The following is a 25,768-nucleotide window of genomic DNA, read 5'->3' as shown; positions in this document are numbered from 1 at the left end:
ACCGCGGCCCCGGAAACTTAACGCTGCGCCGCAAAACGTCGGAAGTGGGCTAGGGGGTGGGGACAGGGGGAGCCAATAGGAGAAGCGAGGAGCGGGAGGAGGCGGAGCCTCGGCTGCTGCCGTGCGGCGCCGGCGCCCCACCCTGGGCGGCCTGCGGCTCCCCGCCCACAGACGCCCCGCAGGCGGCTTCGCGCTGCCGGGAGGCCCGGGTGGCGCGCCGGGCTCTGTCCGCGGTGCGAGGGGTGTGCCTCCCGCAGCCCCGGGGCGCGGAGGGCGCGGAGGAAGGGTCGGGGCCGCCCACGCTGCTCTCGCTGTCTCGCCGCCGCAAACGCCCTCCCGGGGGTGGGGGGGGGGCGTCCCCGCGACCTCCGCGATGGGAGCCAACGAGGACCAGGAGGTGAGTCCCGCTGGCTGGACGCCCCTTTCCCCGCGCTGGCCTCGGGGGAGGCCCGGCCGGGAGCCGACGCCGGGACGCGCGGCCCCGCACGTGCCTTCGCCCCTGCGGCGGAGCGAGCCTGCTCCTGGGGGAGAGGCCGGGCGGGCGGGCGCGCGGGCGGGCGCGGGAAGGGTCCGCCTCCGCCTCCGCCTCCCCTGTTGTCTTCGGTGTTGCAACCCCGGGGCTGCGGGGTGCGGGGTGGGCGGGTGGCCCCGCGCCTCCCTAATAGGACAGATGACCGGGTGTCCTTGGTAGGCGACCCAGGGCTCCTGGCTCGCCTTCAATCCCCACTGTTCTTATTTAGCGCTTAGGTTCTGAGCGAAGCTGCCTGGAATCTGATCCACCTGCACATTTTAAAAATCTATTGGCAGGTAGGGAGAGAGTTTAGTTTTCCTGGGGGGGGGGAGGAAAAGAATGACACTTCGCGGCCCCCCGTGTCTGGCCTTTTTTTTCCTTTTTTGTTTGTTGGGATCGCGTCTCCATCTGGGACTTAGTTGTCCAGGGGAGAGGAAGTCTGTTCTGAGCATACGTGCAACCGGCGGCACCGTATGGTTTGTGCCCCACGTATTTTCTCGAGGACTGCCACTTTGACACCGAATCCTTTGGTCAGGGGAATGATATGGGTCAGCTCCAGGGGGACCGTCTTAAGTATGTAATGTGCACAGGTGAAGGAGAGAGTTTGCACCGGTAAAGTGAACGCTGCGGGGCTGCACAGGGAGCGCAGGGGTAGAATCAGGACAAGAATCCAGGTCTGCTGGATGAGTAATTCACTCTCGGTTTAGAAAATGTCTGTTGCAAGTCAGCCCTTTTATTATTATTTTTTTAAAGATTTTATTTATTTATTCATGAGAGAGACACATACACACACACACACACACACACACAGGCAGAGACACAGGCAGAGGGAGAAGCGGGCTCCGTGCAGGGAGCTCGACGTGGGACTCGATCCTGCTACTCTAGGCCCAGGCCCTGGACTGAAGACAGCGCTAAACGGCTGAGCCCTCCCCCTCGGGCTGCCCTGCAAGTCAGCCCTTTTAGATGTGATGGGATCCCTGGAATGGAAGTTAAAAAGACCCCAAGTCCAGCAAGCTGGTCGATCTCTGAAATCCCTTCTAAACTATTCTTGCTAAGTGAGTTTCTGAGCCCAGGCACCAACGAGCTCTTACAATGAAGCGTTGTAACGTCCTATTTCTCAAAGTTTGGCCCATGGAGCACTGCCTTAGAGTCATCTGGGTGGTTGTGAGAAAAGCAGGTGCCTGCACTGTACCTCAAGTTTACTGAATTGGAATTCCTGTGAGGCCTAGGAATCTTTATTTTATTTTTTGTTGTTGTTTATGCAGCATCCTCTTTTTAGATTTTATTTCAATTCAATTTGCCAGCATATACAGTGTAACACCCAATGCTTGTCTCATCATGTGCCCTCCTTAATGCCTGTCACCCAGTCACCCCATCCCCCCCACCCACCTCCCCTTCTTCTAGGGATCTTCATTTTAACAGTATAATTCCATTTCTTCCTCTACATGACTGATTTTCAGGTCTTTGAAATCAGTCCTCTGCCCAGGTTTTCAGGTGTCCTCTTCTCATACTAAATGATTCCTTTTGGCTTTTTTCCATATGTCCATTTTTGTTGTTGTTCCTTTATAGTCTTGGAATTGTGTGTCTGTAGACAGATTATAAGTTTATGTCCTGTTTTAAAACTGTGGCATTGGGGCAGCCCGGGTGGTTCAGCGGTTTAGCGCTGCCCCTCAGCCCAGGGCCTGATCCTGGAGACTCGGGATCAAGTCCCACATGGGGCTCCCTGCATGGGGCCTGCTTCTCCCTCTGGCTGAGTCTCTACCTCTCTCTCTGTGTGTCTCTCATGAATAAATAAAATCTTAAAAAAAATAATAATAAAATTGTAGCATCAGTTTCCTACAGTTATTGTCAGTTACAGCTTTTCAAGTACTCTGTACAAAGCAATTTGTTTTTCATCCTCTACTTGTATGTTTAGGGATCGAAAGTTCTTCCACTTACTTGTAAAATTTCATCTCGTTATATGCTTTTTCAAGGGCATTTTGAATTCTTTTTGTGCCACCAGCATGATTCACTGTCCCCTCAAATTCTCATTCATCAATTTCATAACCCTGCCTTCAATTTTGTTCCTGTCCTACTCATTAGTTAAAATACAGGAAAGGTTTAAGGGCGGGAGAAGTAACACTATATTTTGTGTAAGGTGGCTCTTTCTAATCTAATCTTGATTGTTCTTAAATCCACTTGAAATGTATTTTTTTTTTCATGGGAAGGCAGCAAGAGAAGCCCAGGTAGACTGTTCTGTGCCCTTCTTTGATGTACCATCAATCAAGTTATCTTCTCTAAGAAGGCTTGCTTACATTTATCTTGGTTTTCAAATGCCTGCCGAGGCTTAGGAACTACTGCTCTTTATCCTCCTAGGCCCCCATGAACTATTTCTCTATTAATAATAGTCTGTTCTAAAATTTTGTCTGTCTTTAGTTTGTAGAATGCATCATGTGCACCTAAAAACTAAAACCTGTACCCAAGTATTGCCTTTGCTTCTCTTCTCAGGCATTCATCAGCAATCACAACAGAGATTGAGTCTTCTCATTTGTCAGCCCCTGGTGTTCTAGAAATATTTCCAGGCAAGGACCATTAGTTACATTTCCTCTTGCAGTCCCTTTTTTTCCATCTTGGATGGATCCTTGTCAAACATTTTTCTAACCATCATTTTTATTTTTTAAAGTTATTTTTGATATGTGTTTTTTCAAGTTTCACATCATTCTGTGGGAAGGATTAAAAATATTAATAATACATATGAATAGTGGGGAGTTACTATGGTTTGTATTTCTCATCTCCAAGTTTAATATTCTCTCCACCCCAGGCTGCTCTTTAGCAGAGTGATTGATCAAGGACACGTGCTCTACAGTTGCTTTCAACAGACTCTTATTTTCCCTCTTGGAGAAAATAAGATACTCTTCATAGGATTGATGTGAGAATTAGTGAGATAGTGTCCTGTGATATGCTTAGGAGTGCCTGGCACATCATCTTAAAGTAGTATTAGTATTATTGTTGTGTTACTCTAGGCGCATATGTTACATACATTATATACCCATGTTATAAACATCAAGGGCCATATAAGGTAGCTAAGTTTTACATAGTTGAGTGAGCTTGAATCAGAAAGTAAAGATCCTCTATTTCTAATCCATTTATACCACCAAACAAAACTCATCTGATTCTTTTTTTTTTTTTTTTTTCAGATGGAACTGGAAGCCCTGCGTTCTATTTATGAAGGGGATGAAAGTTTCCGGGAATTGAGTCCCGTTTCATTTCAATATAGGGTAAGACATGACATGAAGAAGAGCCCTTACAACTTTGCTAGAAAAGATGGAAGCTTGCTAAAAATGCTCTTACTTTTTAAACGATTTTGTTATTTAAATTTAATGGTTTAATTGTATTACCTTTTCGGGTTTTTCTGAAGCATTTGAATGAAAGCTCATCACCGCAACATCAATTGTATTTAACTTTTGAAAACAATGCCAAAACTTTTAAAAACTAAGATGAGCTTGTTTTTATTGTGGCAGAATTATCAAATGTTAGAAATGGAAGAAAGTTTCTTGCCTTCTAATCTTAAAGATAGAATCTCTCAATCATAACTTCCAAGCTTTCCCAGCTGGTGCTGACAAGTACTAGAGTTAAAATCTACGTCTCTATTCCAAGCTTCGTATTATCTTCCCCACCCAATAATAGAGTCAAGAAAAATTGGTATTTTCCTAATTCCATATTAACCAACACGTATGAATATTTTTCACAAATTCTTTAAGAGGGAGTTTGTGCATAACTGTTCTCAACCTGAAATAGTACCAGTATCTTGTTTTGTAAATAAATCACATAAACTATTTCTCCAGATGATTATAAGTAGTGGTATGAGAAAGGTTATTTACATCATCATTTAAAATAAATTCTGTGACAAGTGATCCTTATGTGTCATTAGTATAAACAGTTACAGAAAATAAATTCTTTATTATTACTTTCTTTAGATACTCCCTCTGCTTAGCTCTTCTCAATTCCCCTTTAAGCTCAACAGCCCTTGCACCACTCCATGGATAGAACGACAACAAAACTTAATGGCCAAGGTTGACACAGGAGTTAAGTCCTAGGCCCTTCAATTTGAATCCAACTGCCTCCCCAGACTTCGCCAGCCATTGCCAAATGGCTGATTCCCCTTAGCAAATGGGAGATTGAGAATGGCCCCATACTTTCCTAAATACCTGTGCTAAACGCCAGCAGTTATTGTTGAGCGCAGTATACAGAACATGGTAGGATGCGTGTGTGTGTCCTACGGGCTGGATTCTCTGATATGACCGCAGGATGGATGTCAAGAGAATAAAACATGAGGTTTGGAAACCTCGTTTGTGTTGCGAATCAGAGGACCAAGGCACAGGTCCAGCTGGGTCCTCGTCAGATCCCTCGGTTCCTGTTTAGCAGACTGGTTTAGGAATCTCCTAAATGATTTTCCCCCATGCCTCACCATTTGTGCTCCACAGACTACTAGTTAGAGCTCTGAAACGCAGGATTAGTTCTCCCATTCCTTCACTTAGAAGGGTTTCTCCTGCCAATAGAAAGAGTAAATTCCTTAGCTTAACACTCAAGGCCCTTCTATTTAATTCAAACTGGCTCTCCAGACTTTCCAAGCCACCACCATCTGTCACACATAGTAGCCCATTGAACGTTTCCCTGCGTTTTCAGATTGCCTGTGGACACATCATCTGCTCTTCCCCCCACCTCACATTCCTCAACCAGTCCACTTCTCCTTGCCTAACCCAGGCTCCTCTGTGACATGTTTGGGTCTAGTCTCCTAGCTCTCCCTTGACTTCAAAGCAGAATTGGCCATTCCCCGTTTCTTCATTCTTTGATCACTTTTAGACTTCTAATCATGGCGCAATTTAGCGAGTTACCTAAATGTCTGCTCCCCTTGAAGACAGGAACCATCTTACCTCTATTTTTATATCTTCTGTATCTAGCACTGTAAGAGACATGGGCACCTTGTTTCTCCACACACCTTGAGTAAGGACTTAGTGATTGCATGAAGCAAGTTACTTTTATCACTTTTTCATTATCTCCGTATTTGGAACACAGGCAATAAACTGATTATGTCATCGACTTACGTAGGTGTATATCAACACGTCCCTACATTTATTGGACATAATTTCTAAACTTCATCTTATATTGGTGTGTCTTGTGATTGAAGGTGAGAGGGAGAGAATAAAAACTTAGTGGTTGGAGAGTAAAGGTGAATCCATGGATAGAACAAGATAGAATCAAGTCATGGTTTGGGGTGAAAAAATTTTTAATCTATTGCTATTATCTAAAAAATATTAAAAATATTACAGAGGAGATTAGGATCACCCCATGCAAGGATGAGATGCTGACTCATGAATCATTCCATAATTTTATTAGAAAAATCACCATTTTACAACCACCAGCATGTTGATCATTTCAGGCAAGGCTCATAAATGGATGCTAAAATCTTTTGGTTGAAAAGTTGTTGAGAAACAATATATTCACCGGGTTTTGTAGTGTCACTCCAAAGATTACTTGTTAATTACAAAATGGGAGAGGTACCTTAACTTTGAAGAGTTTTGAAGAGTATCACCTTAACCAAGTGATCAAGCTAAGTATAACCATTGATGGTTCCAGGAGATCTTATGTGCTTCTTTATATGATGCTAAAGGAATGAATCCACATCACCTGTATAGTGTCCCTACCAAAATATTAAATCCCAATTGGAGTGCAGGAAACAATCAGTCCTGATCTGAGGCCATTATACAAGAAAAGTGGCCTAGATTCTTTTTGTCATGAAAGATTAAAAGGTAGGCAGGGTGGCTGGGGATTGTTCTAAATAAAAGCAGAATAAAGAAATATGACGACCAAATGTAATCCATGAACCTCAGTGGGGTTGAGGAGGTGATTTATTAAAGGACACTTTCAGTGTGAATGGAGAACTTTTTAGATGGATTAATGAATTAGATAATGTCTCTGTATCCATGTTGAATTTCTTGGGTGTGACAATGGTAGTATTGTTAATAGAGGATTCTGATTCTCTTAGAATACTTTACCCCATAAGTATTTAAGGATGTTTCATCGTGTATTTTCAAATAGTTCAACAAAAACTAAAGGGGGGGAAAAAAAAGAGTCACTCTCATTGTCTCATTGGGGGAGGGGAGGAAGTGATTCTGTAGGAGAGAATGACAAGTGGATGGAAGCAAAGGTATTTTGTAAATAAGTTACAAGTCAGTGAGGGCTCTCCTATTCCAGTTTCTCTCTGAGATTAAAATGTTTCAAACAGGGGCCAGGGTGGTTCAGTCAGTTAAGTGTCTGCCTTCAGCTCAGGCCATGATCCTGGGATCGAGCCCCACATCGGGTTCTCTTCTCAGTGGGGATCCTGTTTCTTGCTCTCCCTCTGCTGCTCCCCCTGCTTGTGCTCTCTCTCCTTCTCTGTCAAATAAATCTTTCTAAAAATGTCTTAAATAAATAGTTGGGGAGAGAAAAAAAAAAAAAAGAAAAGAAAATAGAAAAGACATCTTTAAATTATTCAGGGGAAGAGAGTCAAAAATAACAAACTTCCAGTTATAAAAAAAAAAAATAAGTCAGAGGGATATAATTTACAGCATGGTGACCTTGGTTAATAATACTGTATTGCATACTTGAAGGCTGCAAATAGGATAGACCCTCAAAGTTCTCATGCAGCCTAAGGTATTCCTAAACCTTATCTCTTCACCTTTTCCTTCTTTCTCTCAATTTTACATTTCATTTTCTGATCTCTTGAGATTGTGCTAATGCATATCAATTACTTGTTCTTAACGCCTCTTCTGATTTAGCAGTTAGAAAACTTAGGGCAAGATTAGGTCTTTCAAGTTGGTGGATTATTATTTTTCTCCTTTCTCTTTCTATCCTCCACAATTGATGTCTTATCTTTGTCCTCAGAAAGCTTTGTTTTTTTTTTTTTTTAATTTTTTTAATTTATTTATGATAGTCACAGAGAGAGAGAGAGGCAGAGACACAGGCGGAGGGAGAAGCAGGCTCCATGCACCGGGAGCCTGATGTGGGATTCAATCCCGGGTCTCCAGGATCGCGCCCTGGGCCAAAGGCAGGCGCCAAACCGCTGCGCCACCCAGGGATCCCCTCAGAAAGCTTTGATGAAAACAATATATGTAAGACAGTCTTGATACTGAAAAAAACTGGTGGGCTGGTTGGAGAGACAGGCCATGGACATCAAGTCAGACTCTATTATTAATATAGCTCTCACCCCCTGCCAAGTCTTAGCCTGGACCCCTGAACTTTTCAGAGTATTACGTGTCCAATCTGATCAGCAATATTCATCATTTTAAAAGTTATAATTAAATATTCTGTCTTTGTATCACTTTTTACAAGCCTAAGATTTCCCTTTTCTTCAGATAGGTGAAAATGGTGATCCCAAAGCCTTCTTAATAGAGATTTCCTGGACAGAAACATATCCCCAAACACCTCCAATTATATCTATGAACGCTTTTTTTAACAACACCATGTGAGTAATGTTCTGTTTTCATTGGTTTTCTTTCTTTTGGTAATGCTATCTCTCATGTGTCTCTCAGCGGTATACTTCTTGTGCATTGTAGATCATCGGCTGTAAAGCAGAGCATATTAGCCAAGTTACAGGAAGCGGTAGAGGTCAATCTCGGGACTGCCATGACCTACACGTTGTTTGAGTACGCCAAGGACAATAAAGAGCAGTTCATGGAGAATCACCAGCCTGTGAATTCTACGGTGAGCTCGTGCTTTGAATTGGTTTCACTCCGCTAATTCATCTTTACTAGTTATTATTTTTTTAAATTGGAAGTTTTGTGTTAAATTTTAAATGAATTACATCTGAGCTAAAATAAGAGTGAATTTTAGATTTCTTAGTGTTTATTTAACTTTAAAAATGAAATCAAATCCTCTTACCCTTCATATAAGACTTGGGGCATCAGGGTGACTCAGGGGTTGAGTGTCTGCCTTTGGCTCAGGTCATGATCCCAGGATCCTGAGATTGAGTCCTACATATCAGGCCCCCAGCAGGGAGCCTGCTTCTCCCTCTGCCTGTGTCTCTGCCTCTCTCTGTGTGTCTCTCATGAGTAAATAAAATCTTTAAAAAAAAAAAAAAAAAAAAAAAAAGGACTAAAATACTTCATGTGCCCTCCAAAACTGAGATGTTGTTGAACCAAATATTTACATTTATTTAATGTCTTCATAAAGCTCAGGTAGAGGATTTCTCACATAGTCCTAAAATACATTTGAAATTACTTTCTTCATGAGCCTTCTTTAGTTGTGAATAGTCCTATCACAGTTCACTTTGAACCTAAAGAGTGCCAGCTTAAAGAGACTTTAATAGGAAAAAACAATTTTACTTCTAAAAGTATTTTAGGAAAGCGTCATCTTTTATGATCATAGGCACCTGTGCATTAGACCCCTTTGCACCAGGTCATGTCCTAAAAGACTTCGCGTGGTCAGAGTCTGTTGACTCTGTGAACCAAGCGGGAAGCTTTTTGAGAGCAGAGGCTGTGTGTCTTGTCCTTGAGCAGTTCTGGCTTCCACATTCCTGACAGAACACAGGAGAGCACTGAGAGCAGCTAGAGAAGCAGCAGAAGGTGGTAGCAAAGCTTATGGACTATGGGCCAGACTGCATGGCCCTGAAAAGCCTCACTGCACACTTACTGTGTGACTTTTTTTGGTAGAGGGAAAGGGTGCTGGGTTTCATTTGTAAAACAGGGATTATAATAGTATCTATGTCCTAAGATTGTAGTAAGGCTCAAATGAGTACTGTATATACAACATCCACACCAGTGCTGGGCACCTAGTAAGCATTTAAAATTTTGTCTATCTCACTCTGACTACATGAATCTAAATTAAAATATTTCTTTTTTTTTTTTAAGATTTTTTTTATTTATGGAGAGAGAACGCATGTGCAGGGCGGGGGCAGACGGAGAGGGAAAAAGAACCTCAAACAGACTGTGCGCTGAGCTCCAAGCCTTACACTGGACTTGATCTCACAACCCTGAGATCATGACCTGAGCTGACATCAGGAGTTGGATACTTAACTGACTGAGCCATGCAGGCGCCCCCTAAAATATTTTTCTTCGTTTCTTCAGGGAACCAGGGTTTTATAGGTAGACACTTGTGATTTTTCTAAAGACATTTAAATTTCCAAATAAAGCAAATTAACTGAGTTGTAAAATTACCTTAGAACTTCAGGGCTTCAACATAATGCTGATATCAGGTCTTCTTTCTCAGAGAGCTGGTTACAACAGTTGAACTGACATTATGCAAGTCCCTCTGTGGGAACTCTGAGAATAAAATCAATGTGCTGGGCACCTGAATGGCTCAGTGGTTGAGCGTCTGCCTTTGGGTCAGTTCATAATCCCAGGGTCCTGGGATCAAGTCCCACATCAGGATCCCCATAGGGAGCCTGCTTCTCCCTCTGCCTATGTCTCTGCCTCCCTCTGTGTCTCTCATGAATAAATACATAAAATCTTAAAAAAAAAAAAAAATGTGCTAATGGCACCTGATCTAATAAATGGGTTATTTTTAAATTTTTATTTTTTATTTTTATTTTTTAATTTATTTATGATAGTCACAGAGAGAGAGAGAGAGAGGCAGAGACATAGGCAGAGGGAGAAGCAGGCTCCATGCACCGGGAGCCTGATGTGGGATTCGATCCCGGGTCTCCAGGATCGCGCCCTGGGCCAAAGGCAGGCGCCAAACCACTGCGCCACCCAGGGATCCCATAAATGGGTATTATAATACAGGATTCTTTTGCTTCACGTATCTAAAAATTGTCAACTCACTGAAGGATGTAGCCATATTTAGTATAATTCAGTAAGTTCTAAGGCATCAGCATAGGAATTATTTGCTTTTTTTCTAGATCCCCATAAGCAGTATCATCTCCGTTGAAACTCCTAATACAGCCCCATCGAGTAAGAAAAAAGACAAAAAAGAACAGCTTTCAAAAGCCCAGAAACGTAAGCTGGCAGATAAAACAGGTTTGTGTTTATTTTTTTTATAACAGATAAATGGGTTCCTTTTTAGTATAATATGAGGGTTTAATAAGTATATTTCGGTTTAGAAGAGTAGTTCTTTACTCTTCGTTCCTGGAACACTTCAATCAGACACTGTGTTAGGTCACAAATGTATGTTGAAAATATATACTACCACTTTATCACGAGAGATAGCCATTTGAGGAGAAGGTAACTGAGTGGCAAAATAACTATAGAATGAGTCTTTAAGTTGGAAAATAGTAGAATAGCATACAAAATGCGTCCTACTTATACCCTTTCTGACATGTTTGGGATTTTCCTATTTGTTTACCTCCATGGCAGATATGTGTATTTCTAAAAATTTTTTGAACTACAGCTTTCATTTGAAATGAAGTCTGGTATACCATTAGATTTTAGGACAATAAATATAATTTTTGTCTGTAGTTGATTTATTTATACAATTAGAATAAGATTTAAGAATATAAATTCTGTGTCTCCTAAACCAGAGTCATTTTGTATGGACCTTCAAAAGAGAGTTATAAATCCCAGCTCATATCACCAATAATATTTGATTTCACTATTTAAAAATTTGCAAATTGGTATCAGTCTGTAAACTTTTTTTCCAGTTAAGGAAATGTATATATTTATTTATACATACACAAAAGTATCCGTGCATATTTATGTCTGAATGTGTGTGTGTTCTTGGTATAAGGTTACAAGCTGCCCTTTATTGAAAGGAACTGATCCAAGGGGAGGAGGACAGGGGGTGGGGGTGAATGGGTGACGGGCACTGAGGGGGGCACTTGACGGGATGAGCACTGGGTGTTATTCTTTATGTTGGCAAATTGAACACCAATAAAAAATAAATTTATTAAAAAAAAAAAAAGAAAGGAACTGATCCTTTTACTTTGGTGAGGAAGTTTAAAATAATGCCCTTTCTTTTATAAAGTGATGGCAAGTTTTTGGTTTATGTTTTGTTTAATGTCCTACGTGGCAGAATGAAAAGATAGCAACCCCATGTTGGCCCTCAAAATACACTTTTGAAGTTGTAATGGTTTGTGAAATTAAAAATATGGGAATCCATTATACCTAATGTCAAAGCAGCAGTAAAGCATGAACACTGAAGCAGTGAATTGTCAACCATTGCAATCCGTTTTCTATAACTTGGCTAATCTTTTTTAATGCTGTAGCATTTTTGTCAGTTCATTAACTGTTGCTTTCATAAACAATGACGTATGATCATTCCCTTTATCATTTCCCCGTCTCCATTTTTTTGATGATGCCCAATTAAAAGGCATTCTCTTTATAATTATGGTAGAAGATTTTGTGATTTGGAGCTTGCACTCTAAATAAAATTTTAATGGGACCATGATGGTAAGTTTTACTTAATGAAATTGGTGATCTGCCTCCATGCTCCTTATAACCAGTAAACAATGAGATAAAATTTTTATTGGCATGGAGAAAAGAGCCATTAGCATCTAGTATTGAGGCCCAGTAATACTAATACTGCTTCTGTCTTGTAAGAATCAAGAGGTTAGGGGATTGCTGGGTGGCTTCGCAGTTCAGTGCCTGCCTTTGATAAGAATCAAGAGGTTAGGGGATTGCTGGGTGGCTTCGCAGTTCAGTGCCTGCCTTTGGCCCAGGGCATGATCCTGGAGACCCGGGATCAAGTCCCACATTGGGCTCCCGGTGTGGAGCCTGCTTCTTCTGCCTATGTCTCTGCCCCTCTCTCTCTCTCTCTCTCTGTCATGAATAAATAAACTGACCTTTAAAAAAAAAAAAAAAAGGAATCATTAGGTTAGTCTTCCTTGTGTAAAATTAATGTATGGGTTTTGAATGCCGATTTTAAAGATTTCATAAAATGAAACATATGTAAATATATCAAGCATAAAGGAAATCAGGCCTTTCTTTTTTTTTTTTTTTTTTGTTTTTTTTTTTTGTTTTTTTTAAATCAGGCCTTTCTAAATTAAAACATTTTTATATTATTCTCCAAGTTTGAATATTCTGTTATAAGAATGAAATTACTTTGTAAGCTATATATATTTTTTTATATAAAGTAGGAGTTTGTTTTCAAGCACTCTCAACAGATTAAAGTCCTGCCAGATTATAAACAATGTTAGGTTAAATACTATTATATCAGACCACAAAGGTTACTAATAAGTGGGCCAGGATACCTCTTAGTCTCAAGGCCAGACCTTGATTTAAAAGAACTCTTGGCTTGAACCCAGCTTCGTAGTGTAAAAACCCTCATGAAGCAGTAAAGTAACACAGTTTCTTGCTTAAATAATCTGAGACCTTAAAAAAGCGGTAAAATTGTACAAGTGCATGAAATTAATAAATTGATTAGTTCCTCTTCCTGGCATTTCCACCTCACTTCTATGTTTTTTCCCTAATACCAGATTTCACCAGGAATGGCAATAGGGTAAATATAAAAAGGGAGTACATATGAATTACTTTGCAAGTGTCCCCAGGAGAATGGTGCTTCCAGTTCACAATGATGATAAACTAGTTTTCCAGCTTGAAAATACAGGATTTAAGATTTTAATCTATTTGTTGTGCAGGATGGTCTATAAAAGCTGATTTAGTAGTAGAGTATTGATTACTATAAAAATTATTGCTTGGTCTTAGAAATAAAGTTACCATTTTTATCCTCCAGATCACAAAGGAGAACTTCCTCGAGGATGGAACTGGGTGGACGTGGTGAAGGTATATAACACTTCTCTTCTGGGCTTCAAAAAATTGTTATAAGTCCGCCATCAAATAACGAAATCTATATGTTTCATTTCTTTCCCGCCTCAACCTTTGAATTTTGCTGGGATGTGTATTTCCTTTTCTACTGCAGCATGTAAGTATTTTTGAAATATCTTTCACTACAAGAATATTTTGAAATATTCTTTCCTACAACCTCAGCATTAGATTTTCTTTTTTTAAAAAAAAATAAGGAAAAATCTGTGAATCTAAGTTATAAGTACAATAATGTACAGCTGTTTATATAAGTGCATCTGAAGAACGAAAATGCCTGTGATTCGTAGTATTCATCCTAGGAAGCAATGCTTGATTTCTTAGTGGAAATTAGTGTGTGTGTGTTTTTTTTTTTTTTTTTAAAGACAAACCCTAGATGAAGATTCCCCACCATTGTCAAGAAGGATTTCTGTTTCTCTTAAAGTTGTTTACTTTTCACTTCAAAGTTTTTTGCCAACTGCTCTCAATATTTTTTCTTATTTGTAGCTTCCCATATATTAAAGTGAGGCTTAGTTAATCCTCTTTGTAGGACTTCACAAGATGAATTTTGCATGCCAATTAGTGCCAGGACTGCTGTGAGAAGTCATTAATATGATCCGAGGGGAGTTAAAGATTAAGACTTTAACCGGGACCCACAAATCTGGGTATTTATAAGCAGAACATTCTTTTTCTTTTTTTTTTTTTTTTTTTTAAGATTTTATTTATTTATTCAGAGAGAGAGAGAGAGGCAGAGACACAGGCAGAGGGAGAAGCAGGCTCCATGCAGAGAGCCTGACGTGGGACTCGATCCCGGGACTCCAGGATCATGCCCTGGGCTGTAGGCGGCGCTAAACCGCTGCGCCACCCAGGCTGCCCTAAGCAGAACATTCTTAAAGTTTATTTGAAAGTCAGCTGTCTGGGCCATGGGAGACCTTTGCCATACAAACTATTTAAAATCATCATTTGTGCTTCTAGAATCTAGTAGAAAAATATAACCTGGGATTAGGGAACCAAACATAGTTGGAATAAAGGAGCAGTATTTCTTGTCCGCTTCCTGGGCAAGAGGGCCGCCACATTCGGGATGTTTGTGTATGGTCAGCCTGATGGGTACACCATGTTGTCCTTAGGTATGCATGTGTGTACCTCACCAGCTAAGTTGTTTCCCTCCTTCAAGTGCTTCCAGCTTCAGGCTTCACAGTGAGAGTGTGTCTTTTCCACGAAGGCTCAAAAAGTAATGTGATTAATCCAAAGATAGATGGTGCTTCTCCTTCCCTAACTCCAGAAATTTAGTTTTCTGCTTGTTTTTCATAGAGTCCTTGTTAATATAAATCAAAATTTCAAGAAATAGAAATTAAGATTTTAAAAATCCAGTCATCTTGGGAGACAGGCAAAGCTGTTTTTAAGAGGGAAGTTACCACGGAGGTGTGGTCCAGACTCAGAATCTGCTACCCTAAGCTGGTAGTTTCCTAGCGTGATCTTGGGGTGCCTGGGAGACCCTGGAGGCCCTCTGGGGGTGTGCAAGGTCAAAACTATTTACATCATAATATTAAGGTGTCCTTTGCCTTTTTTCCTCATTCTCCCACAAGTGAACGGTGGTGTTTAGCAGAGGTTCCATGAAGTGTGATGATGCCATCACTAATTCTCTTCTGTTAGAGCACTAATAAAATGTGTGCTTTTATATTCTTGTATTCTCCAGAATTTTCTAAGGTAGTGAGTAGGTCTAGAATCTAAGTATGTGCATTTTTATATTAACTCAGCTTGTTCTTCATACTCATACTGTGTCTTTGTTAGCTGTTTTCCATTATACCAGCATTACTGTAGAAGCAGATTTGCAAAAACCCAGCTGTCTTCTGTGGACCTTGGTAATAAGGAAGTTCACAAAAAATGTATAACACTCCTATTCTTCACATTAAGTTTTATGAGTTTGTTTTAGAAAATGCAAATTTTCTAGAAAATGAAAAGCTGCATTTTCATTTAAGAAATGTTACTTAGTTATCATGTAATGAATGAGTTTATTGTTACTTTTACATGAATTCAATTTCTCAGTTTTCAATTCAAATGCAGTAGGTATAACGTAAATTAAAAAAAAAAAACTCTTTAAGATCATCAAAGTGGGAAGAGGAGCTGGGGCCTCAGTGTTCAAGAACATTAGTAGTTTCTGCTTTTCACAGCTTCCCACATTTCTCTGAGGTCCTCAGGGTTTGGCTTCAACTTGGATTTTTTGGCTGGGTCTTTAGTCAGAATTGCCTGTGTATTCTTTAGGAACTTCCCTCTCTGCCATTTGCTAAAAGTTCTGTAGATTTTTATCAGAAAAGACCTTCAATTTAAAATTTTTATCCCATTTTTAGAACTGTTCATTTGTATTTTTTTTGGCCACAATTTTTTTAAAATTTCAAGAGTTTATTGATAGAAAACAAAAATAGAATGTCATTCATTTTATAAGTGGCACCTTTCATATATTCTTGGTTCCAGTTTATTTCTTGGAAAGCTTTGAGGGATTTTCCCCCCGTTGCTCTATTGAGGTTGTATTTTTAAAGAATCCTAGAGTAGCTGAGCCTGAAGTTAAGAAGTAGTTAAATAATGGTGAAAGCTGTAGATGGTTTAAGTTACATGAACTTTGTTATCTGTTTGTTGTTCTATCAACCATAAATATGTTTCTTTTATATTAAGTGAAAATAATGAATTCAAATAATAGCTTAATTTTGTTGACTATGTCTTTTATCTTTTTTTTTTTGTAGTTAAGCAAAACTGGCTCTAAAGATGATGAATAGTACTTGGAATTGAAGACAAGAGAAGAGCATCCTTTAAAAAGTAAACTGGGTTCAAAATCCTTCATTACTCTTTTCTGGTATTGAGGTGGCTTTTTATAAAACAGAATTTTTTTGTATGTTTCTTATGTAAAAAATGTTTTAAGCTGAAAGTTCATGAAGAGATCTGGTTGTATTAAATTATTTTCACAAACTTGCCTTAATAAAAGGTGAAATGTTACCATTTAGCATTATTTTTGAAGATGGTTGAGCTTTGTAAATGGACAAAATGGGAAATAATAAATAATCAATGTGAGTTTATATGATCTTATCCTAGTGGATGTGATATTTTTTAAAGGAGCAGGAAGCCTTTTTGAAACTCTCATCCCAGTGGAGAATACTGAGTGAACAGTTATTCTGCGGCATGATCCATATTAATAGACTTCTCATCTTAATGAAGTCTTCATCTCTTCTTTCTCTTAATTACTGAAGCATAAATTGCTTCAGAGAAATTTAAATACTACTATTTGAGCTTTATACATACCATTCTTTATAGTTCCTTTTTATTTTTCAAGAGTGAACTACTTTTTAATAAACAAGTATCTGTTTATACTTTTCTCTTCATTTGGGTCATACTTGGCAATGAGAGTTTCCAGCTGTATGTGGAATAGGAGAATATAAAAACAAATCTGCCAAATACGTTCGAAAGCATTTGAACAGAAGTGTTGGTTCCCATTGAAAACATTTCTCTTTGCTGCATACACCAAGATGGGAGTCAAAGATGCCTTAATATTTAATTTTTGTATTGTTGGAGACAATGGTTTTAATAAATTCCTGTTTATCTGTTACTGTGTGTTTGTGGTTGTCTGGTAACAGAGATCTTCTCAATGGTTTAACATAAAACCACGTTTCAAGTCTTACTTCTTTTCAAATATATCCACACAGATTTCTCACCCTGAGCATCTTCATAGAAATAGACATAGAAGTTTTTCAAATGCTGAATCGTAGTACAGGATTGATTTTTTTTTTTCATCGTGAATAATATTAGTGTCCTGTAACCAGGAAGTTACTGACATGTGTGATTTTCAGTGACTGCGTTTGCTCCCTGGCTTGAAAACCCTAAGAACTGCTGCTCTATCTAGAAGGGTAGACTGTTGATTCCTCCATTTATACTTGTGCAGCTTGGGTCTGAGTTTTTAAAGACTTAAAAAACTTCCCAAGACATGTCCTTAGCATAAGAGCAGTTTGAATTGTATCTGTGGCTTTTCCTGGGTTAACAGTAGGCTCATTGAAATTGTTTGAATTACATAGTAAAAACAATTACGGTGAAGAAGTGTAATCTGATTTTCAAAAGCTGAATCACATTTTTTATCTTGAACTAATATAACAGCAACATTGAAATTCAAGACCACCGGAACATGCCAACATTTGTTTTTGGGGTTGTGTACGTGGTTTATGTTGTGTTGAATTGTTTGCTTGTTTTTAAACTGAAACCACTGCATCTGCTAGTGAACAAACCGTGTTTTGCTCTGAAAATTCTGAAATTATTCGGGCTTATTGTGGTTCAGAGATGACAAAGAATAATGCTAGTTAAATGCCAATGAACTATTTTTACTCTTTTTATATTAAATGTACAAATTTTGGGGGTGATGGTGGCAGTGGTGCCTCTGACCACCTTCTGAAACACACTTGAACATCCTCATCTGTATTGCCGTCATCTGTTTAACGCTCCCAGTATATTTTCTCAGTCTGTCTACCTAAAATTGTATGGAATGACATAATTAATAAGCAATAAAACCTGAATTACACATAGTGGTTCATAGTGGTTTTTCTGTGCTTTATTTCAAATCGATCGAGAGAGAATTGATGTTTCAAATTTGTGCAGACATACGGTGTTAAGTTATACCCTCCTACTCAAAACTGTTTAAGATGTTGAATTCAGAAAACACTATTTTAATGACCTGACAAGGTAAGTCATACCCAGAGTCTAAAAAATTTAGGGACAACTTCAGTTTTTAGTGTCCAGGGATCCAGAAGACAGATGAAGTCTCGGATCAACCCAGGGTACGCAGTCACACACACGTTCACACAGCATGCATGAGGCTGCATGCATGAGGCCTCCAACCAGGGAGGGTTCCTGTCTTGAACTTTGGTTCTCCATGGAGGGCTGAAATGTAAACATATGTACATGTACTCTCACAACAGCTTATATCACACTTGGATTTCAGCTCAAATTCTGCCCCATATGAGCGATCTTAAAAAAAATGCCCCTGAAGCCAGGATTTTAGTTTAAACTGGTGCCAACTGGGCACCTGGCTGCCTCAGTCTGTAGAACATGCAACTCTTGATCTCGGGGTTGTAAATTCAAGTCCCAGGTGGGTGTAGAGATTACTTAAAAAGTAAAATAAAAATTAAAAAGTGGGGCCAACTGGATAGAGCCTCTGGGCAACTAGTTGAAATGACCACGTATCAAGGCACCTTCAAGCCAGACCTCCAAAGAAAGCCCTGCACATGGAATGCTTGGAATGTATGCTCACAAAAGCCACAGTCCGTGGCAGCAGGACATTGTGACAGCCTGCTGCAGGGAAGCTTCGGGAATAAGCATTTCAAGGATATATTGATGTGACACAGACTCTGATGTTAAGAGGAATTGAGTCTAAGAAACTGTTAAGACTCACCAAGCAGGAGCACCTGGGTGGCTCAGTCGTTTCAAGCGTCTGCCTTTGGGTTCAGGTCATGATCTCAGGGTCCTGGGATGGAGCCCCAAGTCGGACTCTGCTCAGCAAGGAGCCTGCTTCTCCCTCTCTCTCTGCCCTTCCCCCTGCCCCCCTTCTGCTCTCCCTTGGCTCTCTGTCAAATAAAATCTGAAAAAAAAGGAAAACTCACCAAGCAGGTTTGGAAAAGAACCAAATAGAACTTCTCAAAAGTAAAATAATCGAAATTAAAGCTACAGATGAAAACAAGTACTACTTGCAAAGTGTGCTTCAGCAAATCTGAAGTCTCCTATGGAAGGAAGATGGTACTAAATCTGCACTTTTGGATTTTCTCTCTTTTCGATTGTAACCTAAGAATCTGTCTGCATTATGTCTTCACAGACCCCACCATTTTAGGGCAGCTGGGTGATTGGAGCTTTCAAAAAGTTCTGCTTGATACATGTGCCTGTGCCTCCCCGGACCCTGTTTCAGTAGAGACCAGTTATGACAAGGATTTGGCCAGTGTTTCCAGAGGGTTGTCTATGATAGCTTTAAAAATAGTAAATTTAGGGATCCCTGGGTGGCGCAGCGGTTTGGCGCCTGCCTTTGGCCCAGGGCGCGATCCTGGAGACCCGGGATCGAATCCCACATCAGGCTCCCGGTGCATGGAGCCTGCTTCTCCCTCTGCCTGTGTCTCTGCCTCTCTCTCTTTCTCTCTTTCTCTCTGTATGACTATTATAAAAAAAAAAAAATAGTAAATTTAGAAATCATGGCAATATAATAACAGATTTGTTTTGTCATTAGATATGCCATAGAATAAAAACAGAACACGAGGCATTATCTAGTAGGGATTATCTGGTAACCTAGGATTCTAAATTTTGGTGTTTTTAATTATGGAACAAAATAGTAAGAAATTGATCAACGATCTAAAGTGGGGTGTTTTTTTTGTGATCAATTAATGAAGAAACTGGGGGTCTTTACCAGCAATTTTCCTAATGGAATGGAAGAGAACAGAATTCAACGGAAAATACCAGTGTGTATCACATGTCGTTGTAAGGGTCTTTGAGTGCGTGTGACCCCTGTTTCGGTTTGGGGTATGTATGTGCAGATACTGTATAAAACTTATTTCTTAAAAAAAAAAAAAACTTCTTTCTTAAAGAGTAATAGCAAAAAAAAGTTTGAAAGGCACTAGTCAGAACATACACAATGTGGGACAAATTTTATAACGACTTAATTTTTAAAAGCACAAAATGTGCCTCTCAAAGTATTAACCACATTTTTTTTTATACATTTTATATATATATATATTTTTTTTTTTTAAATTTTTATTTATTTATGATAGTCATCAGAGAGAGAGAGAGGCAGAGACATAGGCAGAGGGAGAAGCAGGCTCCATGCACCGGGAGCCCGATGTGGGATTCGATCCTGGGTCTCCAGGATCGCGCCCTGGGCCAAAGGCAGGCGCCAAACCGCTGCGCCACCCAGGGATCCCGTATTAACCACATTTATCGTTGATTTTGCATTATCCCTAAAGACCAATGAATGAAATAGAGCTACTTTGAGTAGTAATGGGAAGGAAGCAAGATGTTAATTTAGGGTAGGGTCTTTTTTTTTTCAAATATATATTTTTTAATTTTTCTTTATTTATGATAGTCACACAGAGAGAGAGGGAGAGAGGCAGAGACACAGGCAGAGGGAGAAGCAGGCTCCATGCACCGGGAGCCTGATGTGGGATTCGATCCCAGGTCTCCAGGATCGTGCCCTGGGCCAAAGGCAGGCACCAAACCGCTGCGCCACCCAGGGATCCCAGGGTAGGGTCTTTTAATGACTTTGTAGATTTGTAATAATGAAAATTCTTGCATGACGGGTGGGGTTTTTTAAGATAATAGTAATGTATCAATGCTGTTTTCTTTTATAAACATAATAAGATGGTAACAATATGGGAAACTGGGTGAGTGATATGTAGGACTTACCTATAATATCATCAGATTTTTAAAAAATCTATAATTACTTTCAGATTCAAAAATACATTTACTATGGTGCACAACCGTCCCTCCAACCCTGAGAGAGTTCCAATAGCTCCCCCTGTTGGGAGTTCTAGGGACTGGGTCTTTTATAAGCTAAATGCTTATATATATATTTTTTTTTATCATTCAGAATTTTTTGGGAAAATTTTTAATACTTTTTCTAAAAATTCAAGTCTAGTTGACACACAATGTTACATTATTTTCAGGCATAGAACATGGTGATCCTACTCGGTATGCTGTGCGACCTCCCCGCAGGTACAGCTACCATCTACATGACAGCTTTTGAGGAACTTGCATGAGGATCTGCAAGCGCTAACGCCTGAATCTACGGTAAATAATTTTAACAGCTTTCATTTCTTACTGATTAGAACCAAATATAAGAAACTTAGTCCTATTTTCCCACCATTTCTAGAGGAATAATCATTTGCTTCCTGGGCTTACTATGTACATCTAGTCTTTAAAATGAATTGCTGTAATAGGCTGATGGTGGTGCTAAAATAGGAAACATTCCCACCCTCGCCTTCCCCTATTTGTTGCTGCTGGCACCCAGGAATCTGTAAGTAACCCCGTGTGCCTCTCTGCGGGCTTCCGGAGCATTAATTTTCTGTGGCTCCTGCAAAGCTTTGGCCTGTTGGGACACTATTCTTGGTATTTTAGGCAACAAGCCATCTCTATGTCCAGTTTAGCCCTTTCATTAACAAAAGAGAATGCAATTTATAAAAGGAAACTCCACAGTGGGGGAGAAAAATACACATGAAAACATTTTTGCTTTGCAATTAAATGGTTAGAAATTCACCTTGAAAATTGTCCTATGATGACAGTTTTTCGAATACAGAAAGGTGAGGGGAGATGTTTTCATTGAACGCGTGCAATTGCAGGAAGACAAGTCTGCAGCTCTCCTTGCTGTGTGCTCCAGCACTGCATTTCTCCTGCTTCTGGTGCCAGGCGAGACTCTGTTTCTCCGAGGACAGTGGGTGTTCGGAGTCACTCAACTACCCACCTCGCTTGTGAAGGAACCTGCCAGGGCTTGGCCCCCACATCCTGAGAAATGTTAATCCCTCTGAGGTGTCAGTGGAAGCAAACACTCAATCAATGCCTACATTCTTTTCATGATCTGTTCTGCATTCTTAAAAATCACACGTGTTTCACATTCTGCCCACTAATGTGATTTTTTTTTATAAAAATGAAAGTGAAAGAAAGGAAATACTGTTGAAACCTTTCTTTCCTTTTCCATTTCTATTTCTCTGAAGATCACAAAATCTAGAATTTGTCAGTTTGCCATTTCACTTGCTAAATGCTGAAGACACTGACTAAATATCCCTTACCTTCCAGGGGCTGCTCAAAGATAAAAATTTAAATCGATGGGTGTTATTTAAAATCATGATAACTGAGAAATCACGGAGTTTGGTTATAAGAATGTCCATCCATCTGCTAAGAGAAAAGCGTAACTCCCACTACATGCTGACAAATGCCATCTGTCAAGATTTTCCCTTAGTTTCTATATTTTCCTTTTGTATGTCAGTGTTTTAAAATTCTTTATTAACTTTTTATTTTTATCAAAGTCATACATATACCTTGAGAAGTCAAATAGTTCTACAAGGCTTTTTTTTTTTTTAAGATTTTATTTATTTATTTGACAGAGAGAGAGAGAGCACAAGTAGGTGGAGCAACAGGCAAAGGGAGAAGCAGGCTCCTCACTGAGCAGGGAGCCCGATGTGGGGCTCGAACCCAAGACCCTGAGATCAGAACCTGAGCTGAAGGCAGATGCTTAACCTACTGAGCCACCCAGGCACCCTGTCATATAAGACTTTTAACGTTAAAGGTAAGTCTCTCTGCCACACCTCTTCTATCCCAAGTCCCACCCCACATAAGTAACTGCTTTCAAAATTTTTAGCTTAAACTGACCCACAGGACCCCTGTGTGTGGTCTGCTGCTGTCTGTAACCTCAGCTCCAAGACTCTCCACCATGTTCCTGTCTTAGGGCCTCTGCTCTGGCTCTTGCCTCTGCCCAGGACTCTTTCTCTCAGATAGTTACATGGTTAACTCGTTCACCTTCAGATCTGTGCTCCCGTCTGTTTTTTAACTTTCAGTGAAGTAGAAAGCCTGTAGAGGGTGTCCTCCCACCCCCCAGCCTTATTGAGCTATAATTGACATATAACAATGGGGAAGTTCTAAGTGTACAGCATGATGATTTGAGACACTTATCTGTTGCAAAATGATTCCCACAATATGATCAGTTAACACCTCCACCAACTCACATAATTATTTGGTGTGTGCATGGTGAGAACATTTAGGATCTACTCACTTAGCAACTTTCAAGTACGTGATACATGATTGCGAACCATAGTCATCATGCTGTCCATAAGATTCATCAGAACCTGCAGTTTGCACCCTTTGACCAACACTTCCGCATCCTCCTCCCCCACCCCCAGCCCCTGGCAACCACCAATCTACTTTCTGTTTCTGTGAGGTCAACTCTCTTAGATTCTAACTGCAAGTGATCCTACAGTACTTCCTTTTCTTTGTCTGAAGACAAAGAATGCCCTGAGGGTCAATCCATGTCATCCCAAATGGAAGGATTTCCTTTTTCGTGGCTGAATAGTATTGCATTGTGTAAAGGGTTAGGAGCAGAGGAGTGGGGGTGATCTGACTCATGTTTGAATGGTTTGTTCTGGCTTCTGGGTTGAGAATAAATTGAAGCAAGAGGGAAGGCAGGGAGACCAGTTCGGAAACAATCACAGAAACATGGGTGGCAAATGGTGGTGGTGGTGTGAACTGGGTAGGGGATATGGGTGAGAAGTGACCAGTTTCTGGATTTTTATATAAATATTTATATTTATATTTGTATTTATATTTATATTTATATTTAAAGAACTGTTGCCAGGATTTGCTGATAGATGGATGAAGGATGTGGGAGAGACAGACGTGCATCAAACATGAGTCCTCTTAAGTTTTTGGCCTGAGCAATTGCAAAAAAACCCACTGATAGACATATTAATTCTCCCTCAATTATTCGTTAAATTTAAGGTAATCTCAGTGATATTGTAACTGGATTTTTAAAAAGAAAGAAACAGGGCAGCCCGGGTGGCTCAGCGGTTTAGCGCCGCCATCAGTCCAGGGCATGATCCTGGGGACCCGGGATCGAGTCCCACATCGGGCTCCCTGCATGGAGCCTGCTTCTCCCTCTGCCTGTGTCTCTGCCTCTCTCTCTCTCTCTCTCTCCCTCTCTCTCTCTCTCCCTCTCTTTGTGTGTCTCTATGAATAAATAAAATCTTTTTTAAAAAATGAAAGAAACAAGTTTATTCTGAAGTCCTTATAGAAAACTAAATTTACTGGAATAGCTAAAAGAAATACTGAAAAAAAAAAAAAGAGAAGGGTAATAAAGTGAGATTAGTTCTACTGGTTAGTAAAACATCTTTCAAGCCACAGGAATTAAGGTGGTAAGGAGCTGGCACCTGCTCCTGTCAGTGACATAAAACAGACTCCAGAAATAGACCTATACATAAAGAACTGAATAGATGATAGGTCTGTAGAAAATGTAATTTCTTCAATAGATGGCACTAGGACCACTAGACAACCAACAATAGGGAAGAAAAGGAAAAGCGTTCCTATCTCACATTTCACATTAGTAACTTCCAGATATATCAGGAAAGAAGAGAACACTGGAGATTCTTGAATGCATCATTTCAGGATGAGATGACCTTCCTTACATAGGACACAAAACTCCAAAGCCATAAGCAAATGCTAAGTTTGAAGACAGAAAAAAATAAATCTGCAAGGAAAAATTCACATAAGGAAGATAACTAACTTTATCTCCCTTTTGAAAGAAAGTTTGATTTTTGAAAGAGAAATTACTTACAATATGCATACATATGTATCAAAAGCTGTTAGAAGTTATCAGGAAGAAAAATAATAGAAAAATGAGCAAAGAATGTGACAGTTCGAGAAAAGGAAATGTCAGTGACTGTGAAAACGATGTGAACTCTAGAATAAGTGACATTAAAACTGCAGTGAGAGTCGATTTTTCTTCTATGAGGTTGGCAAAGACCAAAAGGTTGGTAACACTATTTTTGAAGGTGTGAGGAAACAGATTCTCTCTTCCAACGGTTTTTGAGTGAATTGATACAACCTTTACGAAAGACAAGTCGGCAATACCTGTCAAAATCACAAAAGCCTTTGGTCCAGAAATTCCACTTCTAGAAACTGTCCCCACTTCTTGCCTTGTCCGTGTGTCAAGTGACCCATGTACGTGGAGAGTGTCCTGTATTATTACTTACCCCCAGTCGATATCAGTATCCTTAGGGGTACCCTGAGTGAAAGACAGAGGGCTGGATCTGGGCTCGGCCAGAGGCTGTGTGCTAGAGTGAAAAGAGCATCTGTGTCAGAATAGGGCAGGTGCATTAGAATGTACACCCTCTGCGTTGGGTGAATTGAAGGAAATTCAAAATTGAAGGACCGCCCTCCCCACAGAGCAGAAGACTCCTGCTATGCAGGGCGCTGAGGTCTGGCCTGGGTTCCTCAGCTACAGTGCAACCCAGCGTGTGCAGCTGCCACAGAGCCCATCCCATGGGACGTGGGCTCAGGGGAAGCTAAACTGCTGTAATTTGCTGTGCTGTGAGTAACAAACAGCCTCACCCCAGCCCATTCAGTCTTGGTTACTTCCAAGTATGGCAGGTTGATTAACTCCCTTGCACAGTCATCTCCTCCAGGATTGTGACTTCTTGCCATAGTACCTGGAGGGGCGCTTGGGGGTCTCAGTCAGGTAAGTGTCCAGATGTTGATTTAGGCTCAGGTCATGATCTCAGGGTCATGAGATCGAGCCCCGCATTGGGCTCCACGCTCAGTACAGAGCCTGCTTGAGATTCTCCTTCTCCCTCTGCCCCTCCCCCACTACACTCGCTCTCAAAATAAATATATAAAATTTAAAAAATAAAGAACAATATTACCTCGAATCACCAGATTGTTAGGAAAATGAGAGAATACATTTGTGAAGAGCCTAACGCCATAATGGGATGGAGCAGGAAGTACATGGTGGTGACTATTTTTTTTAATGTCTTTGTCACCTTTGGTCTTCAAACCAGATGTCCCTGAGTATCAACAG

At 40.2% G+C, this 25,768-nt stretch overlaps 1 protein-coding gene and 1 non-coding gene across 3 annotated transcripts; both read left to right on the top strand.

Annotated features, from left to right (window-relative positions):
- The first annotated feature begins 139 nt into the window (after nt 1-139).
- Nucleotides 140-17,755, top strand: RWDD4 (RWD domain containing 4). 2 transcript variants are annotated; one of them, XM_041752333.1, is made up of 8 exons: nt 140-397; nt 3,688-3,768; nt 7,889-7,994; nt 8,086-8,233; nt 10,368-10,485; nt 13,136-13,185; nt 13,322-13,324; nt 15,939-17,755. In XM_041752333.1, exons 3-8 carry the CDS (start codon nt 7,969-7,971, stop codon nt 15,969-15,971), a joined length of 378 nt encoding a protein of 125 aa, XP_041608267.1. In that variant the 5' UTR covers nt 140-397; nt 3,688-3,768; nt 7,889-7,968; the 3' UTR covers nt 15,972-17,755. The 2 variants fall into 2 exon arrangements, with proteins under 2 accessions (XP_041608267.1, XP_041608266.1); XM_041752332.1 differs by having other exon boundaries at nt 7,885-7,994.
- Nucleotides 5,778-5,882, top strand: LOC121490242. Its single transcript, XR_005987564.1, has one exon. It is a non-coding gene; the product is annotated as a U6 spliceosomal RNA (small nuclear RNA).
- Nucleotides 17,756-25,768: the final 8,013 nt, after the last annotated feature.

The sequence above is a fragment of the Vulpes lagopus genome, chromosome 4, assembly GCF_018345385.1.
Source record: "Vulpes lagopus strain Blue_001 chromosome 4, ASM1834538v1, whole genome shotgun sequence".
Classification (NCBI taxonomy): Eukaryota; Metazoa; Chordata; class Mammalia; order Carnivora; family Canidae; genus Vulpes; species Vulpes lagopus.
This window is presented reverse-complemented; position numbering and strand designations above follow the sequence as displayed.